Source organism: Dicentrarchus labrax, unplaced genomic scaffold (assembly GCF_905237075.1).
Source record: "Dicentrarchus labrax unplaced genomic scaffold, dlabrax2021, whole genome shotgun sequence".
NCBI classification, from domain to species: domain Eukaryota; kingdom Metazoa; phylum Chordata; class Actinopteri; family Moronidae; genus Dicentrarchus; species Dicentrarchus labrax.
Window position 1 is genome coordinate 31957804 of NW_026136719.1, and position 19545 is coordinate 31977348.

General features: G+C 38.8%; 1 protein-coding gene across 1 annotated transcript in view; it reads right to left on the reverse strand.

Moving 5' to 3' along the window:
- LOC127352060 (mucin-2) overlaps positions 1 to 19233 on the reverse strand; it is a 47884-nt gene extending 28651 nt beyond the window's left edge. Inside the window, exons 1-23 of the mRNA XM_051380167.1 lie at positions 19125 to 19233; positions 18490 to 18531; positions 18141 to 18399; positions 16829 to 16943; positions 14772 to 14856; positions 13598 to 13704; positions 12570 to 12780; positions 12325 to 12450; positions 12111 to 12228; positions 9792 to 9930; positions 9173 to 9283; positions 8646 to 8715; positions 8260 to 8397; positions 7332 to 7496; positions 7076 to 7170; positions 6854 to 6980; positions 5875 to 6130; positions 4392 to 4441; positions 4096 to 4205; positions 3838 to 3989; positions 2717 to 2855; positions 576 to 686; positions 136 to 312 (exon numbers count right to left, since the gene is read on the reverse strand). Of these exons, the coding sequence (XP_051236127.1) occupies positions 136 to 312; positions 576 to 686; positions 2717 to 2855; positions 3838 to 3989; positions 4096 to 4205; positions 4392 to 4441; positions 5875 to 6130; positions 6854 to 6980; positions 7076 to 7170; positions 7332 to 7496; positions 8260 to 8397; positions 8646 to 8715; positions 9173 to 9283; positions 9792 to 9930; positions 12111 to 12228; positions 12325 to 12450; positions 12570 to 12780; positions 13598 to 13704; positions 14772 to 14856; positions 16829 to 16943; positions 18141 to 18399; positions 18490 to 18531; positions 19125 to 19200 (2979 nt within the window). The 5' untranslated portion in view covers positions 19201 to 19233. The remainder of the gene's footprint in view (positions 1 to 135; positions 313 to 575; positions 687 to 2716; positions 2856 to 3837; positions 3990 to 4095; positions 4206 to 4391; positions 4442 to 5874; positions 6131 to 6853; positions 6981 to 7075; positions 7171 to 7331; positions 7497 to 8259; positions 8398 to 8645; positions 8716 to 9172; positions 9284 to 9791; positions 9931 to 12110; positions 12229 to 12324; positions 12451 to 12569; positions 12781 to 13597; positions 13705 to 14771; positions 14857 to 16828; positions 16944 to 18140; positions 18400 to 18489; positions 18532 to 19124) is intronic.
- Between the last annotated feature and the right edge of the window lie 312 nt (positions 19234 to 19545).

Consider the following 19545-nt stretch of genomic DNA (forward strand, 5'->3'; position numbering starts at 1 on the left):
GGAACAAAATGTCTTGATGTGTCTGTAAAGATTCTAAACAATAAGCCAGACTGAAATTAACTGGCTTAAATAACCAATAACTCTGCTCTGTGAAAAACCAGCTGTCAAAAAAGACATGCAGACTTGATTGTTTACCTGGAACAGCGGGCTGAGTTTAATGAAAAGACTGGTCTTCTGGTCCCACATGAGCACAAGTCCCGGCTTGATAATCACCACCAGGTAAATACCCATCTTGTGCACCTGAGAAGGCAACACCTGGCTGCTGCCCTTTACCACGTGGAAGTTCTCATCTTTAAGTTGGAATTCATTATCCTGCATCAACATAAGACAAACATGCAATTTATTATGGCACAATGTAAGTGAGGTGGAACAAGTAAGAGTAGAGTGAACCTCGCACCTCCAAGTATGTTAGCAATTAACAGGCATTATAAGGCATTATAGGTTCCAGCCTTACTGATGGTCATTTGAGTCATAATCGTAGCCCAACCATACTGTGTTAATATCAATCTCAGTTTGATATTCTGATCTAGTGTTTGAGACAGAACATGTGCACAGTGTAAGTGTCTTGTGCTTACCCCCAGGAAGATCTTGATGGTCTTGGAGCAGGTGGTCCCAGTGGTTCCACATGGGACATTCTCAGTGATAATTCTGAAGGTTCCTTTGCTCTGATCGGTGCCACAGAAGTCCTGAGGAAGGCACAAAATGTAAAGTAATTACTGGACATTATTGTTAAAGGTTATATGATATTTAAAACATTAGTAGAGCTGCAAACATCTACTTTCTATATAAAGATATAATGGAGTCATGGTGTTGTCTGCCTGTGTTGCTATCGCAGCCTGTGGTTTGTTTACATAACTAGTCTGCTCCATGTGCAGCTGTACAGCGACTGAGACTGTTTCTCTCATGTACCTCTTTGAATTAAGGATTTATTTCGACCAAAGCAGAGTTGTCAATTGTTGGAATACCGAAATATTGTTGTCAGACACTTTGTTTGGATTAGTTCATGTTACAATAGCATAGCAGCCATAAAAGACTGTTTCACAGCAATTGTCTCATCTCACTCAGTGAATTAAGGGTTTATTTTGACCAAACCAGAGTTGGTGATTGTTGGAAAGACTTATTGCCCACCTAAGCATGAGGGCCTCACAGGAATCGATGCAGAATCCAGTGCAGTTTTATCTCATTGATATCTGGCTCACTGTTAATGGTTCACTCTCTTACAGCCGTATTACAGCTTTTTGAAGTTATTGCTAAGGCTAATGCAACATTTCTTCCTGCTGGTGTTTCACATTAAGTGTTCAACTGGCACAACAAAGGGTAGATTTAATTATGAAATAGCCACAGGAAATGCAGTGTAATTTTTTCAATGAGTGTGCCCACTCAAGCCATGTGCAGCATGATATCAGATAAAGGTTGTTGATAGAAGAAGGCAGATTTTTAAAGTTCTCCTGCACACAAAATGTTTTTCTTCTTGTCCCTACAGTGTGATGTTTGAATGATGTCTATGTAGAGTTTGCCACTAGAAGAATGTTTTAATATACAACTGCTGAAAGAAACTGAGTTTAAGGGGCGGGGGCCTATGAGCATTATTTGTGACATCACACCTGGTCCAGTATGCAACTTGTACAGTGTGATGTAGAAACTTGAAGCCACCAATGCACATCCACTGAGAATGGACTTTACAGTGAAGTAGGAGACATCTTGTGTCCAGCAGGAAAACAATGCATATTCATGGTTTCTGAAACATTTAATGAGGTAGAAGGAGAAGATAAGGGTTTTAATGTAGAAATTATACTTTTGTTTGTGGAAAAAACATATCAGACACTAGAGGTGGGCGATATATATCGTTTGCGATAATATCATCATTGTTGTTTTGACGATGTGCAAATTTCCATTATGGAGTATTTAAATTACTTCGCCAAAATTATTGAAACGCATGTGGAAACTCCTCACATCCACTTAATACATGGTGCAGCAAGGCTCTCTACAGCATGGCAGGATTCAGTCACAGGACTAGTGGGCCTACGTGATCACATGACAGGATCACATGACCTCTCGCTAGCATCCTCCTTGCAACAGTTTAGCAGCGCGTTGTGATAGTAGAAAAATGCAAGCACCTCCAGTCCCTGGAGCTACCGGTACTTCAGATGATTTAGTGCCGAGACGTGGGTCTACCTCTCTGGCATGGAAATGGTTTAGTTTCGAAAATACTTTTTTAGCGCAGCGTCGAGAGCGGTTCAAGTTGAAATCTGTTCAACTTTTAACACCGCTGGGCGCTCGGAAAATGAGTTTTTGAGCGCTCTCAGTGCTAAAAACGTGTTTGGTGGACACAAGCCCTAACTCAGACAATTCCAATCACATTTTAAAGGATATCGACTGATTATCGTTATCGCCAAAATCCCCAAAAATAACGAGATATAATTTTTTGCCCATATCGCCCACCCCTACCAGACACATATTAACTGTTCTGTTGTTTGTTTATGTGGTAATACATGTCTGGAGGGGATCTTCAACTGACATTTTCACTTGTGAATTTGTTTGGCTGCTGGCTGCTCTGTAAACAGGGTTGCGCTTCCATTGTATTCCTGACAAACAAGCTGCTCGAGGTCTGTTTGCTGTTGTACCACACTGGCTGTCACCATGTTGCCAAATTGACCAGACCATTTTAAGGATTAGAACTTTAATCACTGTTTATCAATCATTCTAGCCACTTTACCTGTAGGAGTGTGTATTCACACTGTCCACTGAAGTCAAACCGCTTATCATCAAATGTGATGTAGTGACCGTCACCATAGATCGCGCAAACTTCATCACACACATTGGTGGTACATGTGAACTTCCTTCCACTGCAGTAGCTGGGGAGACACACATCAAACACACACTTTAAATCATGTAAACATGTCTAGAAAAGTCATTAAAGAGCATTTTTTATACATGTTTAGGGAATGTTTTTTTTAGAAAAAGATTTATTAGTTGGTTGAAAGCTTGGTATAAAGGTATCAACATCATTGAATTTATTAGTAACTACTGTCATGTCAAAATGTGATGAAACCACACCTCCTTCAGTACACTGTAAAATCAGATAAGTTCATTTAATAAAAACAATTTTTTAAACTTATAAAAAATGTTTTAAGTAAAACTAAAACATTGTGGGTTTAATCATTTTAAGTGATACTGACTTAATTTGATCTATACTGTGAAAACAAAATACCTAGTAAAAAGTACGTAATCAGGAATGTTTCGTAACTTACAAAACTAAGTTAGTGTCATTTAAAATTACTAGTAAATGCTGCTTAATCAAGAATCTTTTTTATCTTACAAAAGTGAGCTTGTGTTACTTGAAATTCTAAAATGTGTGTAAAACAGTATGTTTTGGTTTTGGCCAATATTAAAGAATTTCTGGTAAAAAGTAGTAAGACTTATGTAGAATTTGTATTACTTGTTAGAATACCAATAGAACTTCTGTGTGAGAATGATATCGAAAATTGCATTTCAGTCAAGAAGGAAAATGGAAGAAATAGTTTGGTTATGAAAAACAAAAATATGTGCCTGCACTTGAGACAAAACAGCTCTACATAACAGATAAATGTGTATTGGACATTTGGCACTTTTTTTATTTAACTAAACAATTTTGTCTGTTTTATATATATATATATATATATAATGTATATTCTTTCTTATCTTAATATTTGTGTTTTAATAAAACGGCATCTTTGAAATTAGTTGTATAGGTGAAATAATGAAATCATTGTGTGGGCCAACACAAGAAATATTTAGTGTGTAGATTTCCATGCAGGTACGTGTTATACTGGTGTGTATTTAAAGCACTGTACAAACCAGGTGTTGCAGCCCACAACCAGTGTCTGTCCAGACTGGTAGACATGTCCATTGTGCAGACATGGACAGCTGGTCTCGTTGATGCAGCCTCCTGTTCCATCTGACACCAGGCCTTGAGGGCACATGCAGCCCGATGTACAGCCTGTGCTGATCTGTATCCAACCATGGTGGAGGGTAAAAAGAGGGTGTGAGCCAAACAGGGACTGTATGTAGGATCGTTTGACCTATGTGAGTGTGTGAGCATTATGCTGTACTTACACAGGCCATGTCAATTGTGCTACAGCTCTTCTGACACTCGGTTCCAGTGGTACCGGGTAGAGCAGTGGAGCAGTCGAAGTAAACCATGGGGGGAATGCAGGATAATGAAGCTGGGTAATATAAATAACAAGTTCATGATAAAGCGGATTATAATCATGTCAAAATTCCTGGCAGTTTTAAAATGAATCATTACACCATTCACAAATTGAATTCAACTGCTAAGCACAATAGTATTCAAACTTTGTGTTGTTGTTAGAATTACAGGGATTTGAGTATATCCATATGTGGAAACCTACGTTCTGTTTGTTGCAATCCTGAGCAGCTGAGAGTGCCTTGTCTGCAGATACTGTGAGAAGCAGAAGGAACAGAGTCATCAGTCAACATCCTGACATCCTTCTTTGTCTTATCCCTCTTAGTAGTAATGATGTACACTGGCTGAAATGTCCTCTAACTTGCCCTTTGACCTTCCCCTTTGTTTTAACCTATTGCCTTCGTGATAAAATGTTAGTGGTTGTAATGGTGTAATTGTGGCAAATTTAAATATAAGCTAAGTTAGATTTACTTTATATTATTTCATATTTTTATTATGTAACAAGTCACAACATACACAAGACAAACTGCATATAGCACCTTTAAAATGAACCCCCCTCATGATCTGTGCTCCAATAACAGTTGAGCAAGCCTTGGTCAACTTTCTTCTTTCCTGTACTAAGATATACTATGTGCTAGGCTCTTCTATGTAGAAAAGACAATCAAAGTTTAAAGACGGTTAAAAACGCAAGCAAACTAGCTAGCTAATCCCTGTCAATCATTAGCTAGCTAGAGTTTTGTAATGTAAAGTCTATGTGCTGTGTGGGAAGTCGTCAGTGCCGGCCCGTGGCATAGGCAGTATAGGCAAATGCTAAGGGCGCCGTCCATCTGGGGGGCGCCACAATGGGGGAAGAGAAAAAAAAAAGGTGCAACTTTCAATATTTTTATACTGAAACTAGTTGGTGCTATTATTTCTTAGTATGAAAAAAATAAGCCCTTTAAGACTTTATTAAGCCCCCCCTCTGACTGATTAGACTCTACCTGCTCTCTGAGAGATGGTTGAGTTTTCTGACCTCAGAAACCATTAACAATGACAAAACCACCAAAACTTTCCAGTGCCCAGGGAAGGAAAAAAAGAAAAGAAGAGGAAGAAAAAACGTGACAAAGACAGAGGTAGAGTAAAGATAATGTGATGAAATGATTTGTCTGTTGCAGAACGATAGTAACCTTTAGTCTAACACGGTTTGTTAATCAATAAATAGCGTTAGCTCATTTTAACGTCAGTTCATGTTATAGAGGGGCCAATAATATATATAATACTCCCACCTTCTATTTCTCAGGGACATTTGTAAAGATTAGATCTATTCAGCAGCTGTTTACATTTGTCTACATTTTTATTTGTATTTATTATTGGTTAGCTAACGTTTGCTCTGCTTGTAACAGTCAGTCAAAAATCTTGCCTAGGGTGCCACATTGGTTAGGGCCGGGCCTGAAAGTCGCTGTTATTTATTTTTGGGATGTTGTTTTTATTACGCAGACTCTTCCGTAAGTAACTCTTTATAGTCTACCTAGTTAACCATGTTTACTTTAGTTCATTTTATTTGAGTGTCAGAATGTAAAACTTGTGCTCTGTAATGCCCTGAGATGAAACAAATCCATGTCCTGTCCACAATCTCAATTCTCTGCTCACTATAAAGTAAACCCCTGACCCCTTAATGCCCAACTCTCAATATCACACTCTCTATTTACCATGTGCTGCCGTCTTTGCTGATAGCCTCTCCAGGAGGAATTATGGTGTCTTTATCATAGCAGGGACAGCTTGCACTGAACACACACTTCCCCTCCTCATTCATGTAGGTTCCTTTGGCACAGCCGCAGCCGTCCACTGTGGTGAAGTTGGTCTGGCAGGAGTAGTCAACCTGGCTGAGGGAGCGGCAGGTACGACCGCAGGAGGTCATGTCGTAGTCGTACACTGTCTCCGCTGGACATGATTCACTGAACTTGCCTAGTGGGAGAGATACGAGTGGAGTGGTAACATGAGTATCAGATTGATGAATGAGATGTTTTTCATGTAACTACCGTACAGCACATGATTAACTTCTGAGAGGACAAGTAAAACATATTTTGAACAAATAATTGTTTGTTGTTGCAGAGGCACATAATGATAACAGTTGAGCAAGCCTCAGCCATCTTTCTCCTTTCCTGTACTCTACATTTAAAAGATCACCAAAGTTAAATGCTAAAAGTGACATATTACCTCTTAAGTTAGTTAATCATTAGCTAGCGAGTTGTTTTGCTACAGAGCAAAACACGTATTAACTAGCTAGCTAATTCACATCAATTGTTAGTTAGCTAGTATTTTGCTAACATTAGCTTAAGATGTGACTATGTTGCTGTAATCTTTTATCCATCTTCAAAATGTGGTTGTCTTTTGAACATAGACGGGCTATAGAGGGCATGAGATGCTACAGATCCATTGTACAGGAAAGAAGAAAGTTGACCAATGCTCCAAAAGGAGTGGGACTTACACAGCTTTGTATATGCTGTGCTTAGTTTTTGTAATGTTTACCTCACGGAGTCATTATTGTTTTTGCTGCAATAAAGAAACCAATAAATGAATAAAATCAAAGTGCTCTTATATTGTTGATGATGCATGTGATCAGCTGTTACAAACCCAGCCTCTCTCCATTTATCACAGTTAAAGAAAAAAGGTGGGTGTTTATCTCACCGCAGACGGTCTCCCTCCAGCCAGTGAGATAGATTCCTGCCGCTGAGCAGGCGTAGACATATGAGGAGACTGCGGCACACATGCAGTCCTCACTTTTCTCACAGTTACAGGTGTCATACAAGCAGTTCTGTGAGGAGACACAGTGTACATGGACATATTAATAAGGGTATAGTAGTTTAATAAGTTTATTCATCATTACAGTTACAGCATATGCAGACTTACATCTTTGTATACGCTGGGGCTAATGACAGCGTGGCATTGAGCAAACACTCCCTTGGGATCTGTTAGTTTGGAGCACCAGTACTGGGCGTAGCTCTCTGATGCACAGAAACATACAGAAATGAAATGGTTACAAAACATCACATTCCTTAAAAATGGCATGGTAAAAATGCAGTGTAAGGTATGTGGAATGCTTTCATATAATATGATACATGACAAACATGATATGATGTGGCAAGACATTGGAGAACAGCGGTACCCTTGCTGATGCCCTGGCTACAGGGGTGCCCAAAGCGTGTTGTGATGTCAGGGCAGCTGGCTCTGGTTTTCCATGTGTTGGCGAACGCTGTAGCGGTGCCCTCCACCAGCCCGCTCATCACCCTGAAGTCATCAGTCATTATGTTGTTGAAGTTTCCACACAAACCTGTTGGATAGGGTGACACATACACATACGTTTATATATAACCATTTAAAGGACGGTGTGTAGAACTTAGTGGCATCTAGTGGTGTAGTAGTAGTAGCTGCAGATGGAAACTCCCTCACTTCACCCTCGATTTCTAAGGAACCTCTAAGGAGAAACTACGGCAGTGGCTGTGAAACTTGTGAAAAATGCAAAAAGCCCTATCTAGAGCCAGTGTTTGGTTTGTCTGTTCTGGGCTACTGCAGAAACAGGGCAGACTCCATAGACGAGGACCTGCTCCTAATGTAACGATTCCTATTTTTCAGGTGAATGAAAACATCCCAATGAATATTATAACCCATTTCTGCCAATAGCTCTTCCTAAATGTTACACACTGACAATAGCAGGTTCCTCTGCTTCTTCCTAGTGCTCCTAATGGCATTTGCAAGAATCCACCGTCACCATCAGATCTATATCTGACACCCTGGGAATGAGAATTATCGTCTATCTTTCTTGGCTCTGATTGGTTGTTTTCTTTCAGGCCAGAAGAACCTGTTTTATCCCCCAGATTATCTGTCTCATGTACTACTGTCAGGATATAGTAAAAGTTTCAGCAGTAAGGACAAAAAGTATTTTTTTATAAAAAGGTACCTACTGCAGCTTTAAGGTGAAGTATTACAAATCAAAACACTTTCCTAGCACTTCCAATTAAGGGCCTACTGGTAAACACAAAAGTAACCTACACAATAAAAAAAAACTGACACAATAATAAGGAGGCATACTGTACCAGAAGTGGTTCCTCTGAGTGAAGTGTCAGCTAAAATGAAGACCTGCATCATAGGGGACAGCTGGACCATCACTTTTAAGCCCACCTTGACGCTGATGAAGATGTAGAAGGATGATGGCTTAAAAGCACTGATCTCCGCTGCAGCGTCAGGAGACATTGAAAGAGTCAGTGTTACCGCAAATTTGTTCGATCAGCCAGAGAAACTTAAACATGTGTGACTGTAGCTACTCATCTCATGTTCATCCCATCACTTATCAATACAAATTCAAAACTGTTGTTTTATTCTGCACTTGGTTAGGCTGTGACTCTGAAATGACTGAGGATCATTTTCAGCTGTTTTTATAACATGCTATGTGTCCTCTGTGATATAATTTGAAGTAACTCACGTGTAAACAGCGGAAGCTGAGAAAGAATCTGGTTCACATAGACCTGGCCGGATGCCTGAATTTTAACAACCTGTCAGGTAGTAAAAGGCATAGGCTATATGAATATTTGCTTTGAAAAGCCCACATAGGAAGATATTTGAACACAAAACATTGTTGTGGCACATTAGTAAAGCACTGAATAGAAATATCTAAATGTCAATGCTTTGTTTTATTTCCAAATTAATTTCTCTTTTTTCATTGAAATGAATCATATCACTTTGTCTAAAATGTGGCCATAAGATCATTCAATTAATTTTCCTTTAAAAAAACAAAAACAACCCCAAAACCCCCCAGTATTTTGAAAATTAATTTGAATTAATTTTACATTTGAAAGCATTTGACACCCAGTCACTGTGTTATATTTGCAAGGTCCATTTGACAGGTGATTACCAGTGTGTTTTATGACAGAATAGTAAACAGTATATCTGTGTGTGTGTGTGTGTGTGTGTGTGTGTGTGTGTGTGTGTGTGTGTGTGTCTGGAGCTTACCACAGAGTTGCTGTATAAGGCCAGAGTTACAGCTCTGAGGCAGGTCCTACTGTCACCCAGACCACACTTGACCAGGTCAGCCAGCACAGTGTATAAGGAGCCATTATTTTGCTGCAACACACAATGGGACAAAGCTTGAACTTTAATACTGACTGAAAACTAGTGACAGTGTAGAGACATCACTCTAGTGGAAAGTGCACGCAGTCTTTGCCGATACAAGACTCTGGTAAAAGTGGAAGCACTGATTCAATTTCTGTATTCAAGTAAAAGTGAAAAAGCACAGCCTCTGAAATGTACTCAGAGTATACAATTAAAAAGTACTCTCTTGGACATTTCTACTGACAGTTTCTGTGCAAAGCTATCTGAAACTTCAAATAATCTCCAGTCTTAGTCTATTCTTTTTATTTTAATTATATATAAATGGTTGTTTAAATGGATACGAAACAACTAGAAAATAATGATAAGAATTGCTGAAGTACAGAAACAGAGAATTTGTATGTCATTACTTTCCATCTCTGCACTCATGTTACCAACCACAAACACTGATCTGCTATAGGACACATTCAAATACCTCACTGTCCAACATACAGTACATTCAATATACATCATATCATGCTACCTTAGCCAGAACGTAGGAGCAGTCCCCGTGGAAGGTGTAGACTTTTCCGTCGAAGGTGTTGATGTGAGCTCCTCCCTCCACAGAGCAGGTCCCTGGACAGTTCTCCTCTGTACACGTCCACCGGCCACTCTGGCACACACTGTCAGCACACACACACACGCACGCACGCACACACACACACACACACACACACACACACACACACACACACACACACACACACACACACACACAAATTTCAAACATTTCTAATAAATTTAATTAAATTAAAATTAAATTAAACTTGTTTCACGCAGGCTTTACACATATGCCAGAAGAACACTCCCTGATAAAGGCTTACATCAGTTTATCAGCGGTAACACACACAGGGAATGACATCACTAATGTATTAACTTATTAACTTTAAATATTTTTGGGGCTTTTATTGCCTTTAATCAAGGGTGGCAGCTGAAAAGGGATGGGAAAAGTGGGAGAGAGGTAGGGGATGACACAGTCAGAGTTGAACCCATGGTTGCTGCAGCAAGAACTCAACTTTGGTACAATGGGTGCCAGCTCTACCAGGTGAGCAATCAGGAAGCCCAGGAATGAAGACACTAATGTCTCACCAAATACTGAATACTCTTCATATTCCACCTGCAGCTTTTAGAAAACAGCCCCACAATGACCCTCCCCCCTCCAGGAAGGACTTAACCCTCTGACTGGTTCCACCCTGAACATGCATTAACACAAGGGACAAAGCTGGTACAGTAGTTAAAATAGTTCCTCAGGCAAAACATATCATTTGGCAGTGTTTACCTCCATTAGTAGTTCTGGGCCTGAAGACAAGAGGGGACAAATAACCTAATCCTAATAAAAGTGCTAATCCTAAAATAGCAGTATAGCAGACTTCATATCTGTCGTAACAGATTATTCTAATGCTGTGGATTCAAGGGGAGTGTATTTCAATGCAATTTACTTAATGGGTTGGAGAAACAAACAACAACATAACATAACATGATGTTATAAAACACTTTGTGTGTTTATTCCCTTATGGCCGTTAAAACGTCTTAGTACAGTAAATGTTTACTTCAAGAAAAACCTCCAAGTTCATTGTAGATTAATTGAAATGAATGTGGATTTGGTGTAAGTAGGTAAAATTGGGAAGCAGTATTGATTTGAGCTATTGATGGGATTACTGGCTTTTATAACTCAGCCAAATTTAGCAATATATTGACCTATAATTGGTATTTGTGCACATATATCCCTTAATTTATTCAATCTACTATACTAAACCTTATGATTTCCAGAATACCAAAAACCAAAAAATGTGATTGGCATAAAACCTTAAATCATTCGGGAACAAAGACCACACCCCGAACTCATCTCATTTCTGCTCAAAACATAAGCACACCTTATCCGTTCACTCCCTCCTTGACTAATTTTCTACATCCCTCCCCACCAATCCCCTTCTTTCTTTTTCTCTCTTTTTTTCTCTCTCTTATCCAAATACAGGAACCACTGGGGCTCATGAAGAGATAAGAGACGGTCCCCCCACTCAGCGTCTCAACACCCACTCTGTTCCTCCTGATCATCTCGCCGAACTCCTCCCTCCATCCACCTATCCTACCAGCTTTTCTCCCTTTCTATCAACCCTCACCCGTCCTTCCTATACCCCCTCATCCCTCAACGCTCGACCCTTTTCCCCATCCCTCGACCCCTACCCCATCATCCCTTCATCCTTCCATCCCCTCCATCCCTCGACCCTTTCCCTCCCAGTATTCCACATATGTTCATAACGTGTAATAAAATGTTTCTTATTCCATACAGCCATTGGCGTGGTCTTTGTTAGTGAACAGGTAATTAGTAAGTAACCCTCCCAACCCTGGGTAACACAGAAGGAAAGGATAGTAAGTACTAAGTTATTAGCTATTTAGGTCATGGAAACATCTAGGAAACTAGATGGTAAAAATATCAAATATCAAGAAAGTACCCAAATAAATGGTTACCAAGTAATAAGTCATTGCCCAGTAGATATAACTTACTAGGAAATACCATTACTTTCATTGATCTTTCAACACGCTGGTGATGGAGACACACAGGCATAGCACTAATCGGCAGGTTGGTGGTTCGATCCCCGGCTCCTCCTGCCACATGTCAAAGTATCCTTGAGCAAGATACTGAAACCCGAATTGCTCATTCGATGGCCTTTGCATCACTGAGTGAATGTGAATGTGAAGGGTGAATGTAGTGTAAAAGCGCTTTAAGTGGTCTGAGTAGACTAGAAAGGCGCTATACAAGTACAGGTCCATTTACCATTTACATTAAACATTCTCATCTTACCAGGATCTACAGTTGAGAGAGTAAGACTCTCCTGGTGTGTATACTTTGTTGTTGTGCAGACATGGACACTGATCCACTGCAACACAGCCACTTTTATTGATGTCATCAAAGACCGTTCCTGGAGAGGGGAGATAAGAGAATAGTCATCACTGTCATGTTTTATGTATATGAGCGAGACCTGACTAAGATTGTGACTGCGGTGCACATTGGGTACCTGCAGGGCAGCTGCAGCTGTCGTAACAGTGGTTGTCACATGTCTGGCTGGCATGAGGGGTGGAGCAGCTGTCAGGACATGAACTGCTGCACTCAAAGAACTCCATGTTGTAGGGACACTCCTTATCTGTGGAGACAAACACTTTAATGTCAGAAACAGTTCTGCAAAACGTGAGGCAAACAACACTACAGCTGCTGGCTTTAATTCAAGAGAGATCATTCAGATGAACTATATAGCATCCTTACAGCAAAGCGTTTTATTCCTCCATTGCTTGGGCTGGCCTCCCGCATGGACACACTGTCTGGAGAACTCTGAGATGGTTTTGCAGAGGATGGAGTCAGTGTTGTTTTTGGTGTTGCACATGTCAACCATACAGGCGTTACTGAAGGATTCCTCATCCAGCCGGTTTTGGCAACTGCTGAATGGATCACTGGAGAAAATCTGGTCACAGAAATCCTGAAACAAACAAACAGAACAAAATAAAACCAGTCAATCAAGTATTTAAAAAAATCCAGTTTGGAGTCCTAACTGTCTTTGCTCGCTGCTTGCTGCCTATTTATAGCTGTAAAAATTTGAAGTAATTTTACTTTATTCGAGTCCTCTCTTTTCATGAACTTTTCTACTTCCACTCCACTACACTTCAGAGGGAAATATTGTACTTTTTACTTCACTACATTTTTCTGACAACTGTAGTTGTTATCTTATAAATAAAACCTTTTTTTTTTTTTACATAGAAAAAAGGACATTATAAGGTAGGATATTTTGTCATAAATTAAACTACCCAACAGTATATATACAAGTACAGCTGAAACAATAAGTCAATTACTCAATTGGTTGATTGACAGAAAATTAATCAGCAATGATTTTGGTCACACAAAACAAGCATTGTGAAGGCGGCAAACTGTGACAATATCTCTCTCTCACTATTAATGGAAAAAAATAATTAGCAGATTAATCCGTAATGAAAATAATCATTAGTTGCAGTCCTATATGAAGATAGAATGGTGAAGTAGATTTTATTAAACATGAGTATTAAACTTGCTACATGTGTGAGTTTGTGTGTGAACACTTACTCCAAATAAGTAATATGTATGTTTAAATGTGTTTAGATACATAATGAAACAGCCAGGTTAAAGTAAATAACTTTTATAAAAATAACTTTTTATCATATTTGCTGAAACTTTCACTATAAAGGGACCCTGGGAATGAGACTTGACAATCAAATAGCTTTCTCGGCTCTGATTGGTTGTTTGGATAAAGAGTGAAGAGTTACCTCATTGCCGCAGCTTAAGACCGGGTTGAGCTCAGGCTCCTCACAGCTCTCTGTCGGCCCGTTCACCTTGTACATTTCACCATAGTTCTCCACAGACAGCGGCGCTCCTACAGTGCAACCAATCACACAACAGTGGCAATTACCATTCAGCCCAGTATCTTGCAATGCATCCTTTTTTGAGAAATTTTACAATAAATCGTAGGAATGTTCGACAATTTCACATCAATGGTGGAACATGCTGAAGGTTTTTTAGTTAAGAATTAGCTTTCCGAAAAATTCTTGCAATAGTCAGTACCTCCAGGTACTTGAACCTTGTCTGGGTATTGGTGCCCTATAGGCAGTTTTTCTCCCAGTGTAAATCAATGGGCAAGTCTAAGCTATTAGGCCTGGCCAAGTATAATAAAGGTATATAATACAGTATATTTCTTTCACCGGAAGTAGCATAAAGTTGTAAACCCTCTCCAATAATGCAGGGGTTGCTAACTTGTGAAAATTGTGAACTGGTTACTAGTTCAGACAGTTGCAATATTAAGCTGTTCTACAGTCATTGATGAGGGAAATTATAACATGCATTCATCTGCTGTTGTATTTTTATTTTATTTTGTTTATCTTATTGTATTGCGTTTACTCTTATTTTTGTATTTATTTGTTTTATTGTATTTTTATTTAAATAATTACATTATGTTTTTTAATAAACAGTAACAGGGCTCCAATGTACAAAGTCGGTATACAATATCAAAAGTAAAAAAATATACATATACAGCACAAAGTGCCTTACATGGCCAGAAGCAAGATTTAAAATATATTATAATATTTCAGGTGACAATGAGGCAAAATGAAATCAGACAATTGAAATCATAAAGAAGAAAATAAAAGAAGAAAAAGACCCTCATAAGTAAATAATAATAATAATAATAATAATAATAATAATAATAATAATAAAGTAATATAAACAATGAAACAAAAAAACATATTGCAAATGAATTACACTGGGGCAAATAAATAAATAGAAATGATACAAAATTAAAAGAAATAACAATAAAAAAAAAAATAATAATGATAGATGAGACATGGCGGAAATGAAACAGTGTGCTAGAATACATAAAAGGCTTTTTTGGAAAGATATATTTTGAGAAGTGTTTTAAAATCATCAAAACGCTGAAAAGGACCTTACCCTCACTCGTTAAATCATTGGCTATGCCGTCAAAATCTCCACAGAGTCCACATGTCAGGCCCTGGTATTTGATATCGAGTTCAATCTGTGAACACACCCCAAACATACAGTAGTTATCAGCAAAATCACAACACAGTAATTTTTATAAAAGCATTTTTGTCAATGTTGTTTTTATAAAAGTTACCTAATGCAGCTTTAATAAAGCAGGTTTTTAAGATTTCAACACATTTTTTACATGTCATTCTTTTTATGTAATTGATTTGAGTAGTTCAAACTCAAGTTCACATCACAGTTTCTGGACTCTTTCTGAGATGATCAGAATTTTGATCTAAACAGAGGCTCATTAACCACAAGGAGTTGGACAGCGGGTTTTAACAGACGTGGGGAACGTGCAGTGTTTGATTTGAGTTGTTATCATGGGAGAGCCAAGCTTTTTTTTCCTACGTGGAGCATGGCATGTTATTCAGTCTGCAAACAGAGAAGATATTTGTTGTACGTAGTGTAAAGTATCAACTGTGTGATCAAATATACTGTGACTACTGCCTGTTGCCATCCTTCCCGGTGTATCATTAGCTATATGAAACATGGCTTCCACCCATCCGTAGCAAATATCATTCTGTTGACATGTTTTTCTAATATTCAAATTACATCAATCTCTAGTGAGGAAATCCATGAATCACATTCATCTTCATGAAGTAATGCACTCAGCCACATGTTTATTTAAAGCACTACATTTGTATTGTGGTTTTCAGGCTTGGCAGATTCGCATTGCTTGCGTATCTCTTCATAACATATCCCACAAAGTCACCCAGTGATGCACTGCTGCTGTGTACTGAGCCTTGATGAATATTTGTCAGACTTTTTTACCTGTTCCCTCAGCCATGAAGGTTATTGTTTTTAGCCCAGTTTGTCTTCCTCAAAAAAGATCTCAGTGAGATTTGAAGTTAGGCTAGAGGCTAAGGAAGAACGGATAGTGCCACTGACATATATAAAGTAGTTCATGTTCACTGTAGACTGATGTGTAGAAACATTCCTTTGAAGGCTGGATGTCCAGCTTTTTTGACAAAAATTGCCATCGTTTTTGAGGAGAGTCAATTCCATCCATCACACACAGTGTGCTGGTAGCTACAGAAGGTTCTAAATCAATGGCAGAAAGCAAATGTATTGGGTATAGGGTAAACATAGGTGTTACCAACGATACTAATGGGTGCTGGTATTGTGCGTGTTGTCTGGTTCACTGAATGGGACAGAGCCTTTATTAATATCCTTTGTAACCCTGTGTTTAACATTCATATCCCTCTATCTTGAAATGAAGATGATACCTACCTCCTAGGAGATCTGGCTGGCATCAAATAAAAAGGCTATTATAAAATACTGGCTTTGTCACCTACATCTTTTAGAACAGATGACCTCCTCCATACGACTTCAGAGAAAAACGATGCAGAAAATGGTTTCTTTATTTAACCAATGAGACAGATTTCTCTCAATTCTGGTATGTGCAATATCTTTTTTTTCTAAATTAGCAAATTTGCCTTGATTTACTGACCATCCCATGACCTTGTTTGCTTTTTTGTTGTCTGTTCCTTATTATATTTGCTTTCCACTTAACGGTCCTTATGATGTGAACAATCTTTCAGGTTAGTAGTTTAATGAGCTGATAGAACTGGCTGTTTTCACCACACTTATCAAATACGTCACAGAAGTGCAACACAATGGCTCTTGTTTATGGTTTTAATAGCTTCTGGACAACAATGGAGTTCTGTAGAGGGAGGGTTAAGCTCTATCAGAGTGTGGCAACACACACAATACTTGTTGGAAAGATAAGGTCATTGTTTGTTTTGGTCTTTTCATGGCATTTGTCAATAATATTAATAAAATGATAAGATAACGTCAGCCTTATCCTTCAAATAATTAAAACAGCTAAAGTGCATTCCTTTGTATGCATGTAGATTCATAAGAAGCAGACTCATGCAGTGAGTGGAGTCGACTCACAATGTTTGTCAAACCCTATGAAAAGTGCATATGTGTGTGTGCATATGTGTGGGTGTGCTTCATACATCCAGGGAGTCATCCAGGTTCCAGATAGCTTTAATGCCCAGCTTAGCATCCACCATGATGCTAGATGCGGTTCCCTTGATAGTCACCCCGAATATGACAAATGGCAGAGACGCCCTGTGGTAAACACAGAGAGAGATAGTGTGCAAATGAGACAAGAAAGCTCACTTTAAAAAACAAATGTTTTGTTTGAAAAAAAGTGGTTTGTCCTTTTGAGTTGGCAACTTCAAATGAAATTATGGTTAACAAATGTATTACATTGAGTTAGGTAAATTAGCTTTTCCACTACCATGAAAGATATTTTATATTTATTTTATGTCAACGCAACTCAATAATGTTTGCAACTTAAAATGTTTATCTTTATCTAGAATTTTTATCTTGCAACCATGTATTTATTTAAGTGATGACAACAGGTCCACTTAGAGTGCCATCACAGGATGATTCCAGTGAGAGACAAAGTAATGTCTTCTATGAATGACGGGAAAAAATTGTAAAATGACAGAAAATCACTGTTTGTGTGGAATTTAGCTTCACCTGTAAAATGGGAAGAGGGCTGCTGAGGGAAGTGGCTAAACGCTGCAATCATTTTACACAATCTCCAGCCTTCCCAGAGTGATACAGGAGGTCAGACATGAGATCTAGATAACTTTGTCCTATTGTCATTTGATGTTGCAGGAACAGTTCATTTATCAGAAATCTAGCAATTACCTAAGGTTGTATCAGTAAATGTATTAGCCAAGAAATTAGCTAAAAGAGGTGGGTGTTAATGACCTCAGCCCTATGAGTGACTCCAAAGAAATTACACATAATTTGATACAATGTTTATATCAGATCAATAATCATAGAGCGTCTGAGATGTATAAAGCAGTTTGTTTACAGTGAGACTTTGTTGCTTACAGTATGATGGCTTCTGATTCTCCAGACTGTGACTCTGTTTTTCTACCATCCACACAGTCTTTGTTTGCACTTATCACAGCGTTAAAATCAACTTGCAGCTTGATGCTTGTTTGAGCAGCTAATCTGCAAACCATCTGCCATTGTGGTTTTTTATGCTACTGGCAGGCACTGAATTGTACATTTTCAAATCTTGTGAATGATAGCAAATATTAGACATCCCAATGATATTTTGCACTGGTGGAAAGTAACTAAGTACATTTACTCAAGTACTGTACTTAAGTACAAATTACTTGTACCCCTCTATACTTCATTTGCAGCACTGCAGAAAGACCTAACATCTAAAACAGTCTCACACTATTCAGAATATGTAAGGTATAGTGTCTCAGGGCTACATGTAGTTGACTGAAGTGAACTTACGTCTTGCCATTGACAATCACTGAGCTTTTGGAGAGCTCCACCACAGAACCTTCCAGCTTCATGATGATGTTGCTGATGGTGGTGGTATCATTGACTGTGGTGCGCCTCATCTGGATGTTGAAATTTTCATAGTTGCTCTTGCACTGTGAGGTCACCACATGGTTGCAGGTGGAGGGCATCTGGAAGAAATTTCCATCGAAGGTCTTCCAGTGATAGTTTCCCCAAGTCGTGCACACTCGGCCGAGGTGAGATGCGTTAGCTACAACAACAGTGATACATTAAAACATCTTTTCTGACTATTGTAGACAGTTGAGTTGAGAAAATCTGCTTTGGGCATTTGCACAATTACCTGAATTCACACTCAGTGTGTTTAGAGACGGAGCGATGGTTACTGTAAGAGAAGAAATAATCAGTTTTAGCCTTAGAAAAACATCTCCCACAGTATGACCTGTATCCAGAAAGATCCAATGGTATACAGGTTTATGGATCTGTATCCAGATCTGTATATCATATATAAAATGTTAGCCTGCACATCAGGAGACTATCAGCAGCTTATTTTAGATACACACATTTTGTTCAGAAAAGCACACATCATAACTTAACCTCTACAGAGCCATGCAACACAGAAAAAAATGATGAAAATAGGTTAATTTCTGGGCCACTCCAAAGTGATCACTGGCCTCAGCCAGGCTCCACCACTGATTCTGTATTACTAAGAATTTGGAAGTCAAAATAGATAACTTTATAAAACAATATCTTTGGAGTTCCTTATGATACAAAATGAAATGGAAATCTAAAGGAAATGTTATCAAGACAAGATAAAACAAAATTGAAATTCAAATTAGTTTAGCATGTTCCAATGTTCCATTATACACCAAAATGAAGCTCTGTTAAAACATCTAGTCGTCCACTCTTTGACCTTTTTCCAGTCATATTGTATCCAGTGAGTGTGCAGCTGTAATCAGTTTTCAGGTCGGCACTCACCGGTTTGAGTGAGTGAGCCGACCAGCAGTGTCAGGTAGCAGAGCCATAACGTGGATTGGAGTCCTGCGGTCCCCATGTTGGTCCTGAGGACTGAGCCACTATGAGAAGACTAACCTGTGGGATGCGTCCCTTTATAAGCTGTCAGACAAGGTGGAGCTACACCAGTTCCTACAGGTGAGAGAGAGAGAGAGCCTTCACTCTAAATATCTCCATTGTGGTTGGCCTGTGACATTTATATGTTAAATAAATAATAGACTCTGGGCTCAAGTTTTCTTAATTTTATTTGCTCAGCAAACATGTCACCTCCATCACTGCACTGAGCAGCTTGTTGACCCTACAGTCCTCTGATGAACTACAGAGCTGACAGGAGCAAGGTTATTATAGTGAAACAAGTAGTAACTGAGATAAAAATGTAAACTAA